This window comes from Anabrus simplex, chromosome 2, assembly GCF_040414725.1.
Source record: "Anabrus simplex isolate iqAnaSimp1 chromosome 2, ASM4041472v1, whole genome shotgun sequence".
In the NCBI taxonomy this organism is placed as follows: domain Eukaryota; kingdom Metazoa; phylum Arthropoda; class Insecta; order Orthoptera; family Tettigoniidae; genus Anabrus; species Anabrus simplex.
The window spans coordinates 171,616,917-171,630,366 of NC_090266.1; the positions used below are offsets into that span (position 1 = coordinate 171,616,917).

The 13,450-nt window shown below is 44.4% G+C and overlaps 1 protein-coding gene across 1 annotated transcript in view; it reads right to left on the bottom strand.

The window, feature by feature from the left end:
- Positions 1-13,450, bottom strand: part of LOC136863973 (titin) — a 982,878-nt gene that overhangs the window by 764,645 nt on the left and 204,783 nt on the right. The window contains exon 11 of the mRNA XM_067140442.2: positions 906-1,163. Coding sequence (XP_066996543.2) covers positions 906-1,163 — 258 coding nt within the window. The remainder of the gene's footprint in view (positions 1-905; positions 1,164-13,450) is intronic.

A 13,450-nucleotide genomic window follows, 5' to 3' on the forward strand; every position in this document is an offset into this window, starting at 1 on the left:
GTGGTTTCCCATTTTCACACCAGGCAAATGCTGGGGCTGTACCTTTAATTAAGGCCACGGCCGCTTCCTACACAATTCCTAGTCCTATCCTATCCCATCGTCGCCATAAGACCTATCTGTGTCGGTGCGACGTAAAGCCCGTAGCAAAAAAAAAAAAAAAAACAACAAGTAATGTATAGGGGCAGTATTTTACACATTCCATTAGGAACGGATATCCTGTCACGGTCGCCATAGCTCAGAAAGAAATAGAATAGAAGCTTTTGAAATGTGGTGTTAGAGAAGAATGCTGAAGGTGAGATGGATAGATCGAATCACAAATGAAGAGATACTGAATCGAATTGGCGAGAGGAGATCGATTTGGCTAAATTTGACGAGAAGAAGAGATAGAATGATAGGACACATCTTAAGACACCCAGGACTTGTTCAGTTGGTTTTTGAAGGAAGTGTAGGTGGTAAGAACAGTAGGGGTAGACCAAGGTATGAATATGATAAGCAGATTAGAGCAGATGTAGGATGCAGTAGTTACGCAGAAATGAAAAGGTTAGCACAGGATAGGGTGGCATGGAGAGCTGCATCAAACCAGTCTATGGACTGATGACTCAAACAACAACATCTCAACATAGGGTTCTTCTTTTCTGATTTCGACCATATCCGTACTAGACGTATGCCGTCAATCGTAAAAGACACTGACCTATTGTTTGCCTATTTCAACCGATGTCACTGAGGTTACATGCTAGTGATGGTCAGTGATATTATGAAATCAAACTCGTTAACAAAATTATCGGGATCTTGCATTGATAGATAATCATACAACGCAATTGTCTTTACAAGGGGACATTGCATTGGAAGAAGATATTATAAGTCTTTCAAGATATAGGATGAAAATATAAGGTGCATATACCCACCTCTGTCACTTTCCTGACTAGCGGCTTCTCTGTCTCTTCCAGAACTTTCTGTTCCGGCTCGGGAGCTTCCCCCTCGGACTGAGGATCCACTTCCCACCAGGGAGAAGCCCCGCCACATTCGGAAGCTGTGTGGAAGGACGATGATCGTGAGGGTGGTGTGCATGTACATTCGGATGCTGTTACAAATTCGTCCTCGGACTTGCTATCCTCCGGCGCTGGAGTGCTGCGGGCTCTTCCCTTCAGGTTCGAGTACCATTCCTGAAACAAAGACAGATTATTTTAGCCTATATCTTTTTTAATTTTTAATTTTACAACTGGCTTTACGTTGCAGCGACACAGATAGGTCTTATGGCGACGATGGGATATGTAAAGGTAAAAATGAAATGGCGTATTGGTTTTAGTACCGGGAGATCCCAAGATGGGTTCGGCTCGCCAGGTGCAGGTCTTTTGATTTGACGCCCGTAGGCTAACTGCGCGTCGTGATGAGGATGAAATGATGATGAAGACAACGCATACACCCAGCCCCCATGCCAGGGAAATTAACCAATGGTGGTTAAAATTCCCGACCCTGTCGGGAATCGAACCCGGGACCCCTGTGACCAAAGGCCAACACGCTAACCATTTAGCCATGGAGCCGGACTATGAAAAGGTTAGGTGTGGGAAGGAAGCGGCCGTGGCCTTAATTAATGTACAGCCCCAGCATTTGCCTGGTATGAAAACGGGTAACCACGCAAAACCACCTTGTGGGGTTCGGACCTACTATCTCCCGAATACAAGCTCACAGCTGCGCGCCCCTAACAGCACGGCCAACTCGGTTTAATATAAATAACATACGCCTCATAGGTCCAGTTCATTATTGAGGCCTTCGGTTCGGAAGGTCCCGAATTCGAATCACGTCCAGGTTGCGAAGGAAGCGGCCGTGGTCTTAATTAAGGCACAGCCCTAGCATTTGCCTGGTGTGAAAATGGGGAACCATGGAAAATCATCTTCAGGGCTGCCAATAGTGGTGTTCGAACCCACTATCTCCCGAATACCGGATACTGGCTACACTTAAGCGACTGCAGCTATCGCGTTCAGTGTTTGGTTAATTCATGTGGCACAGGGACTGGGTTAGTCGTAATAATTAAACTTCTCCTCTCTGACAAACAACACACTAAACTATAAATCACCACATAAACACGCTCTACTGAATACATCCCTCCACACAAGGTTGGCGTCAAAAAGGGCATGCACCCGTAAAACTGGTCTCGATCCACATGTGATCCTCATGTCGCACCCGCGACCCCAACAGATAGCGGGACAAAGTGGTAGAAAACGAAGGAAGAACAAATGCATCATACATTTTGTTAAATTTACGAGAAAACCCCTGTGGGTGGCGGACGCAGATGAAGAATACACCCGCGGTATCCCCTGCCTGTCGTAAGAGGCGACTAAAAGGGGCGACCATGGGATGATTCTATTAGAACCATGTAACTACTTGTGATTAGTACCACCACGCGGGGAACACCATGGGTCGCTTTTACTTGCGCGTAATACCACTATGTTAGGTACCAAATAGGTTTGTGATTAATAGCAAACGAGATCGCGACGGTTTTTACAGTACATGTGATTAGTAGCCTAGCACTATATGAGAGACACCATGGGATGAGGGAACCCATGGTTCTGGCTTGCCTATGATTAGTACCCACTATATGAGGAACACCACGGGATAGTACGACTCCCTGTGGTTAGTACACTTATGTGATGAACACCATAGGTTTGCGTTGCTTGTAAATGGAGCCGCAATGTGCGATACACCGTAGCTCTGTAATATACAGTATGTGCGCATTACATCACCTGTGAGTAGTACCATAACGTGTGGAATACCGCGAGTCTACGCTACTTTTGATTAGTACCGCAATATGACAAATACCATGGTTCTATTTTTCTAGCGATAAGTACCATTATGCGGGCCCTATGACTTGGACTTTGTACTCCTTTCGACTACAAGCATCATCGATTCAGTATCGTGCTATAGAAGCAGTCCATTGGTCAGTAATACTGTTGTTTTACGCCAGCTTCTGTGCATGTAAGGCACTGTGGGTCGGTTCCACTGATCGTTTTTAAATTCATATCCATCCATTCATTCTTCGTCCTCACGTTTTGAATTCTGGTCAGTGGAGGAGTTTGGACTTTTAATTTGTCATTTCATTTCGTCTCATTTCGTACCATTAGGGACCGAATACCTAGATGTTAGGCCCCTTTAAACAACAAGCATCATCATCATCATCATCATCATCATCATCATCATCATCATCATCAATCTACGAGAAATATAAGATGGAACCTATCTGTTGTTGTTGTTGTTGTTGATGTTGTTGTTGTTGTTGGGATAATCAGCCCACAGACTGGTTAGATACAGTTCATCATGTTACCGTAATCTACTACTAGAATAAACGAATAGATAACCTTTCTGGAGAGAGCAAACCCGGAACTGTAAGTAGTATTTTCCAGTGAGTTTTTTGCGTCATTCATTCCCAGTTCCACCTGCTGCTACTTCCTGATGGATGCAGTATTTCTGTATCTCTCTTCGCAAAGACCAGAGGAATGTAGCTTCCACCGAAATCCCAGTCCCATTTATGTCTGTGACAGTACAGACGATGCTGAGGTACGAGTGTTGCTTAGTAACGGTACTATTACTCACAGTGTTAGTCGTGCTGCACTAGTACTTTCTGGCCCAGTGAGAAACGCAATGGCACGCTACCTCACTCCTCGTCATATCCGTCTTCTTATTCTTCTTCTACAGCTTTTTTACCACATTGTGGGGTCGCGGGTGTAAAGTGTGTAGCACAATATTGTTTTGGTCCTCTTTTACGACCGGATGCCCTTCCTGACGCCAACCCCATGGAGAGATTCAATCACTATTGCATGAAAAAGTGAAATGCGGATGGCTTTTAGTGCCGGGAGTGTCCGAGGACATGTTCGGCTCCCAGGTGCAGGTCTTCTGATTTGACACCCGTAGGCAACCTGCGCGTCGTGATGAAGATGAAATGATGACGAAGACGACACATACACCCAGCCCTCGTGCCAGCGAAATTAACCAATGATGGTTAAAATTCCCGACCCTGCCGGTAATCGAACCCGGGGCCCCTGTGACCAAAGGCCAGCACGCTAACCACTTAGCCATGGAGCCAGACACTATTGCATGTTTCTGTGGTTGGTAGTGTGATGTATTGTATGAATATGAAGAGGAGAGAGTTGAGGCAAACACGAAATCCCAGTCCCCGAGCCAGAAGAATTAATCAGACAGATTAAAATCCCCAACCCGACCGGGAATCGAACCCGAACCCTCTGAACCGAATGTGTCAATGTTGACAATTCAGCCAAGGAGTTTCCTTGTCATCTGCAGTACGCCTCATTATGGTACTGCTATCCTTTGGTGATGGTATATGAGGATCCAACCATCCTCCAGGCTAATGACCTGACAGACAGCTTTCTTAGGAAGATAAAACCTATAAGGTGTATATACGTTTTTCGATATAAAATCATAAGCACCAGATTGGTGCCACCTGATGCAAACGAAGTTGTATTAATATGACGGTACCGAAAAAAATGTGTAAGTCTTTCATTTTTTTTTTTACAATTCGCTTTGCGTCGCACCGACACAGATACGTCTTATGGCGACGATAGGATAGGAAACAGCTAGGAGTGGGAAGGAAGCGGCCGTCGTCTTAATTAAAGTACAGACCCAGCATTTGCCTGATGTGAAAATGGGAAATCACGGAAACCCATCTTCAAGGTTGCCGACAGTGGAGTTCGAACCCAGTATCTCCTGAATGCAAGCTCGCAGCTGCGCGCGCCTAACAGCACGACCAACTCGCTCGGTAAACAAACAAATAAGTAATTAAAATATTATAGTGTTAGAACAATGTTCGCACTCTGAGGCACAGATCACCTGATTGGATCGCCTTCTGTCTGGATACTTGGGTTCATAGAATGGGAATGATAACATACAGGTTGTGGGAGGTTACGCTGCGGAAATTTTTTTGCTAGTGGCTTTACGTCGCACCGACACAGATAGGTCTTATGGCGACGATGGGATAGGAATGGCCTAGGAGTTGGAAGGATGCGGCCGTGGCCTTAATTAAGGTACAGCCCCAGCATTTGCCTGGTGTGAAAATGGGAAACCACGGAAAACCATCTTCAGGGCTGCCGACAGTGGGATTCGAACCCACTATCTCCCGGATGCAAGCTCATAGCCGCGCGCCTCTAACCGCACGGCAAACTCGCCCGGTCCTGCGGAATTGGTGCCTACAAATGTTACAAATTATGCTGTAAGGCAGAAACTCTTCCACATGGAGTAAGCTGGCATCCCATCTGATCCCACAAACGTTCGACTGGCCACAAATCAGATGAGAAGTGCTGAAATATGATTTAGGCTAAACACTCCTAGGAAATCCCAGCTGTGTTATCTTGTTGGATAAGATGCTGGGCACTCAGCCCTGAACAGACAGCATATACGGCCTGAAGATATCTTCAACGTACCGTTGGAAAGTATCACTTTGTATCACTATTAGCGACAAAAATTACCGTAATCGTGAGATCCCCAGGCCATCACGCCAGGATTAGGTGATGCGAGCCGCTGTGATGAGAGGCAAGGTCCTCCAAACTCTTGAAAATTTATCACGAAGTGCAATTCGTCACTAAAGGCATTATCTCACCTGTCCATACCATTCAACGTTACTCTCAGTTGACAACCGGTGTGGCAATGATGGGACGTTACTGGAAGAAAATCTAATAATAATGTTATTTGCTTTACGTCCCACTAACTACTTTTACGGTCTTCGGAGACGCCGAGGTGCCGGAATTTAGTCCCGCAGGAGTTCTTTTACGTGCCAGTAAATCTACCGACACGGGGCTGTCGTATTTGAGCACCTTCAAATACCACCGGACTGAGCCAGGATCGAACCTGCCAAGTTGGGGTTAGAAGGCCAGCGTCTTAAGCGTCTGAGCCACTCAGTCCGGCGGTAGAAAATCTGAACGTCGTTGTGATCAGAGACATGCTTCTAACAGGGATATGGTGCCCTGCTGAAGCTGGAACATGTATTTGCACGGTAGACATGGAAGCTTTTTAAAAAAATGCTATTTGTTCGGGGCGTCGACCTATAGAGATCTTTTGCCCCTACTTGCACCATGTGATATGAACCTGCGTGTAATTGGTAATAATAATAATAATAATAATAATAATAATAATAATAATAATAATAATAATAATAATAATAATAATAATAATAATGTTATTTGTTTTACGTCCCACTAACTACTCTTTTACGGTTTTCAGAGACGCCGAGGTGCCGGAATTTAGTCCCGCAGGAGTTCTTTTACGTGCCCGTAAATCTACCGACACGAGGCTGACGTATTTGAGCACCTTCAAATACCACCGGACTGAGCCAGGATCGAACCTGCCAAGTTGGGGTCAGAAGGCCAGCGCCTCAACCGTCTGAGCAACTCAGCCCGGCGCGTGTAATTGGAATGGAGGAAGTGTAGAGTGTTGAATGTGAGGAAAGGAACGTTAAGAAGGACACAAACACCCAGTCCCCAGACCAGGGATATTAATCATTTACAATTAAAAGCCCTTGACCCAGCCGGGATTCCAATCCGGACCAGGGAAGCTTTTAGATCTGCTCGTGCCTGCAACGGCCAATATTTCTGATGGAGTGTCGGGGTTGTTCAGAACTTCCAGAATGTATGCATACCTATACACTTCCATTGCTCGCAAAATAATCTGAATTTATAAAGACCGAATGGTACAAATGATAGGCAATTCGGCTCGCCGTCTACCCTGTTTCCTAGAGCACGATTGTACGTCCTCTTCCAGATTGCATCAGTTGTTCGTACTGATGCTTTGCGCATCTTCCACGTATATTTAAGGTTCAAGTATCGTGATTTTCTGAGCCACACGAAAAGCGAATGAAGGATCCTCGTTGTAAGTATGAACATGCATCATCGCTAGGTATTGTTTTACAAGCTGTTTTACGTCGTATCGACACAGATAATTCCTATGGCGTCGATGGGATAGGAAAGGGCTAGGAGTGGGGAAGGAAGCGGCCGTAGTCTTAATTAATTTACAGCCCCAGTATTTGGCTGGTGTGAAAATGGGCACACCACAGAAATCCACCTTCAGCGCTGCTGGCAGTGGGGCTCGGATCCACTATTTTCCGAATGCATGCTCACAGCTGCGCGCCCCTAACCGCACGGCCAGCTCATTCGGTGCTAGACAATTTAATTGATAGTATATCTTCCACGGATTTTCCTATATACTATATTTTGCTGTTATCAAAATGTTTAAACAAGGTCATGTATGATTTCATATGTCAGTATTTATTAAACCATTGTTAAGGTTATTGGTTTCACGTCTCAGTAACTAGTTTTATGGTTTTTGGTCCTCCAAGTTCACTCGCAGAGAGAGAGAGAGAGAGAGAGAGAGAGAGAGAGAGAGAGAGAGAGAGAGAGGATAATGATAATATTGGTTTTACGTGCTACTAACTATATTTTAATGGTTTTGGAGACACCGCGGTGCCGGCAAGGGTGGGGGGAGAAGGAGACGAACGGGAACGAAAGGATTAACCGTGCTGAACATCTTAGTCTAATCCAGCATGTATGTCCCATAGCCTGCCTTGCTGTGGTGTCTAATGTGCACATTTTAACTGTTTGGCCCAAGGTTTGGCAAGGAAGCGGTTGTGGCTTATATCCTAGCATTTCCTTGGATTTCAAGTGGAAAACTAAGAGAAACCACTTACAGTTTGGCTGACAGTAGGATTCGTTTAACTGAGAATGCGGCGGTGGATAACGTCAAGAAACCTCTCTAAAAGGTGATACACTCTTCATAAATTGCAGTAGTTCCGTACCAAGGCGACATAGGTTTGATTTCTGGTTGTACCAGGGGCATTTGCCTGGAGGAGAAGTGGGAAACCACGGAAAACGACTTTGAAGATGCTTGAGGTGGAAATCGAACCCACCTCTACTCAGTTAACCTCCCGAGGCTGAGTGCACCCCGTTACAGACCTCGTACTACTTTTCAAATTTCGTGGCAGAGCCGGGAATCAAACCCGGGCCTCCGGGGGGTGGCAGCTAACCACGCTAACCACTATAAATAAATATAAATATAAAAATAAATAAATAGTAGGTCCTACTCATAGTGTGGTCTGTAGCTCGTGTTAAAAAGTACTAATCTTAAATAGGGCCTAATAATCAACATCTGTCGAAGTGCCCCCGTATTTTCATGCTTGTAATCTGGTCACCCTAGGCTAATATACGTAACAGAGTTGAAATTGTTCAACGACATTGGCTAGCAGTTTAACACCAACACGTTTTCGACGACGATAGAACAAGAAAAGGGAATTCGAACCCACCACCTCCCGAAAGCAAACTTGCAGCTACATGGACCGTACCGGGCAGACAACTTGCTCGGTTCACAAATATCCTACTCGTATTATTCAGTTGTCGATACCGAGACTGAGGTCGGCGACCTGGCTGTAGAATGGCTGTCATGTGCTGGTACTATTAGTTTACCTATATGCCGCCAGAGAACAGCGTAATCCCATACGCTTGAAATAGATTTCACACTGAACAACAGATAGCATGCAAAGCACTAGAAACACGAAATAAAGCGCCAGAATGAAAGACGGATAAACGCCTTCGCTCTAAATTATATAAGACGTCGCTTTAATTGCAAGATACAACCTCATTGTATTCTCACTGGCTGTTTTTAACGTCCCAATAATATTGTGGTGAACCTGGCAAGGAAAGGGCTAGTTCAGGGAAAGTAGTTTTTTTTATTTGTAAGTGGTTTAAAGTCCCACTAACACATTGAAGGTTTTCGGTGAGACGCAAGTATGGGAAAGAGTTAGGACTGGGAAGGTATCGGCTGTGGCCTTGATTCAGATACATCCCAGCATTTGCCTGGTTGAAAATAGGAAACCACGGAAAACAGGTTCAGGGCTGCCGAAGGTAGAGGGAAGGTAGTCGCAGTGATGTTAAATAAATCTTATTCTTATTTTCTTCTCTTTCCTGACCTTTTATCAATTATCTAGAGTCGGACATTAGTGTAGTTTAAGCCCAGTTTTAGAGCCGGATGCTCTTCCTGAAGCCAAACCTATGTAGAGGGATGTATTCATTATTGCGTACATGGTAGGTACGAACCCCACTGTCGGCAGCCCTGAAGATGGTTTTCCGTGGTTTCCCATTTTCACAGCAGGCAAATGCTGGGGCTGTACCTTAATTAAGGCCACGGCCGCTTCCTTCCAACTCCTAGCTCTTCCCTGTCGCATCGTCGCCATAATACCTATCCGTGTCGGTGCGACGTAAAGCAACTAGCATTAATGCGTGTTCCTGTTGTGACTGATAGTGTGATATGTTGTACGAGTACCGGTATGAAAATGAAAATTTACAACCTGTTTCCAGTCATTCGACCGGGTCAGGAATGGAATGAATGAAGCATCCATCTAGTGGAGAGGATTGAAAATCATGCCGGCTGTCGAAGCCTGTAGCATTCCTCTGGGGCAAAGATTGATGTCTGACAGATGAAATGAAATGAGTTGGAGAGTGTTACTAGAATGAAAGATGACAGGTAAAAGCAGAGAACCCGCAGAAAAACCTGTCCCGCCTCCGTTTTGTCCAGCACAAATCTCACATGGAGTGACCGAGATTTGAACTACGGAACCCAGCTGTGAGAGGTCGGCGCGCTGCCGCCTGAGCAACGGAAGCTTCTTATAAGTACATTATGAACAGTAAAATCAATTTGTCTCACCGCCTGAGCCACCTAGACCCTCTACCGGTATGTACTGTAGATCAATCAATCAATCAATCAATCAATCAATCAATCAATCAATCAATCAATCAATACTGATCTGCATTTAGGGCAGTCGTCCAGGTGGCAGATTCCCTATCTGTTGCTTTCCTAGCCTTTTCCGAAATGATTTCAAAGAAATTGGAAATTTATTGAACATCTCCCTTGGTAAGTTATTCCAATCCCTAACTCCCCTTCCTACAAATGAATATTTTTCTCAGTTTGTCCTCTTGAATTCCAACTTTATCTTCATATTGTGATCTTTCCTACTTTTATAGACGCCATTCAAGCCTATTCGTCTACTAATGTCATTCCACGCCATCTCTCCGCTGACAGCTCGGAACATACCACTTAGTCGAGCAGCTCTTCTTAGATGAAGATGTGTATTAAGACGATCACAGACACCCAGCCCCTCGAGCTAGAGTACTTCACCAAACGCGGCTAAGATCTCCCGCCCATCCGGGAATTGAACTTAGAGCCCTCTGAACCGAAGGCCTCTACACTGACCATTCAGCCAATGAGCCGGACTGGTGTTCACTAAATAATGATAATAATAAATATATATATATATTTACGTCCGCCTCTGTGGCGTAGTGGTTAGTGTCATTAGCTGCCACCCCCGGAGGTCCGGGTTCGATTCCCGGCTCTGCCACGAAATTTGAAAAGTGGTACGAGGGCTGGAACGGGGTCCACTCAGCCTCGGGAGGTCAACTGAGTAGAGGTGGGTTCGATTCCCACCTCAGCCATCCTAGAAGTGGTTTTCCGTGGTTTCCCACTTCTCCTCAAGGCAAATGCCAGGGGTGGTACTAACTTCAGGCCACGGCCGCTTCCTTCCCTCTTCCTTCCCTCTTCCTTGCCTATCCTTTCCAATCCTCCCATACCCCACCAAGGCCCCTGGTCAGCGTAGCAGGTGAGGCCGCCTAGGCGAGGTACTGGTCATCCTCCCCAGTTGTATCCCAAGACCCAGAGTCTGAAGCTCCAGGACACTCCCTTGAGGCGTAAGAGGTGGGATCCCTCACCGAGTCCGAGGGAAAAGCCGACCCTGGAATTAATATATTTACAATTTGCTTTACGTCGCACCGACACCGATAGGTCTTACGGCGACGATGGAATAGGAATGCCTAGGAATGGGAAGGAAGCGACCGTAGTCTTAATTAAGGTACAGTACAGGATTTGCCTGGTAATAATAATGGTGTGTGATGGTGTGTGGCCTCCGAAGAGGCCTGGTGTAGGTCTTTCCAGTTGACGCCATATAGGATGGGGCCCTACATACGATTAATTCTAATGATGAAGACGGTACACAGACCCAGCCCTCGAGCCATCCGAATTAACCAATGAGGGTTAGAATCCCCGACCCAGCCGGGAATCGAATCCGGGACTCCCTGGACCAAAGGCCAGTACGCTAACTATTTAGCCATGGAGACGGACATTTACCTTGTGTGAAAATGGGAAACCACGGAAAACCATCTTCAGGGCTGCCGACAGTGGGATTCGAACCCACTATCTTTCGGATGCAAGTTCACCGCTGCGCACCCCTAACCACACTGCCAGCTCGCCCAGTAGTTCTAAGTGATTCAATAAATTATGCATCCTTGCACAAAGGAGTTCATTTGTGTTTGTGTAACGATGACAACTTGGTACACAAACACTTTCCTAATCCATTTGTAGAATCGGACTCGCCCGCATAAGGAACTCGTTTTGCGCGCAGCTCAGTTTTTGTGTCATCAGTTAGGCTAGTAATCTACCTCTAGAACTGTACTTCTCCCCAAAATGTAATCACTATCTTGTGCACTTCCACGTTATGTTTGGGGAAAGGTGTTATGCAATATTATAAGTACGCGTATAATGAATATGTTGGAGGATAACTAGTTTTTAAGCCTCAGGGCTCCTTTCCTAATCCAAGACCATACGTCAAATCGATTGCTGAGAACGAAAGAATTACAACTCAAAACAATGGATTTTTGAGATTTTATCATCAGTGTATGGCTTATTTCGACCTCTAGAACTACGAAAGTGTTACAGCAAAACACCCTCATCACTACGCGCAGGTCGCCCATGGATGTCACATCATAAGACCTGCACCTGGCGAGCCGAAGTCCTCGGACACATTCCGGCACTAAAAGCCATATACACGCCACTTCATTTATTTCATCTACAGTAATGTATTCATGCCAGGAAGCACTTTTAATTGTTGAGATATTAGTCGCTTTGCTTAATTCGAAAGAGTAATTTTGAGTTGTAACTCTTTTCTAGATTATAGTCAATGATGTAAGAGCTCATACCAATTTTCACAATAATTCTGTGGCTTGGTTCTAAAAGAGCCAATGTCAAAAAAAAACTGTTTTTGAGCTACGAGCATTTGAAGTTTTGCTTATAGTTTTCCAATTATTTTTTTTCAACAACTAACTTTAAATAACTTTATTCTTTCTTTGTGGAAGTCACCTTATTAGACGCTAATTTTTTCTATCGTATTCTTTAAAAATTGCCAGGTTTCTAATCTTTACTGGTAATCTAACATTATTGGCAAGGGCTTATTTAATTAAACGTTAACTGTTCGTTTAGTACTTAACATAGACATTGGCCCTTTTAACATGTTGCAAGCCAGGATAAAACGCGTTTGTATCAGTTAATATCTCAATTTCGGTAAAAAATGACATTGGCCCTTTTAGAACCAAGCCACAGAATTGTGTAACAAGTGTATTTTTGAGAGGCAATCATGTAAAATACTAAAAACTAGACTCTTCTCCTGAAAAATAATGGATTTTGAATTGTAACCCTTTCGTTCTCCACCGTCGAAATACTGTATAATCTGTACGAAGTGTTTCACGAACACGGCAGAAGAATGACATCCCAGCTGGTATTAATCCAATAAATGAAGAAACAATGTTATGGTATATCTCTATCATTTGTATCACTTTTGAGGTTCATTTCTTAAATAAGAGTTATGTGTAATACAATCATATATACATTACATGGATGCTATCTCTGTTAAAGTTTGATAAACTACCACACTCAAGACAGTTACTGAATGTAAGTTCGTTATGGGATCACTTAACATTCACTTGTAAGTCGCGTCTTTGAGGCTGGTTCGCACTAGGCCAGTAATTTAGTCCAGTGGCGACTGATATACTAGCTATACCAAACGAGAACAGAACACAGCAAGTGTGGGTGTGTGTGTTTAGAAACGGTTTAGTTGCTGTTTAAGCAGGGTTGCCAGAATTCCAGATGACAAATAAGAAATACTTGCCAGATTTCCATGTGACAAATAAGAAACGCTTCAATTCCTTTGCCATATAGCGATAAAAAAGTGATTTAATGAATGAGAGAAGAGACCGGGGATGCGTTCAATAATAATTACTGGCGTGAAATATTGATTACTAGTTGATCTACCCGTGCTTCGCTACGGAATTCTATACTGTATAAAAACTTCTAAGTAGTGAACCCCTTGTGAGTAAGATTGTATTAAAATGCATTGCTCTTAACGTTACCCCAGAAACGCGACGGGGAAATCACAATACGTCTTTTCTCATGTCAAGACTGGATTAGGGAATTTTCAGTGTAATGGCAGGCCCTCTAGCCTACTATCAGTCATAATCAAATTTGGGAGTTTTCATTATGATGGCAGACCCACCTGCCTACTGCTAGTCAGAATTGAGTTGGGAAGTTTTCATTATAATGTCAAACACTCACTCTCAACCGGACTTTTTACATCCTCAGA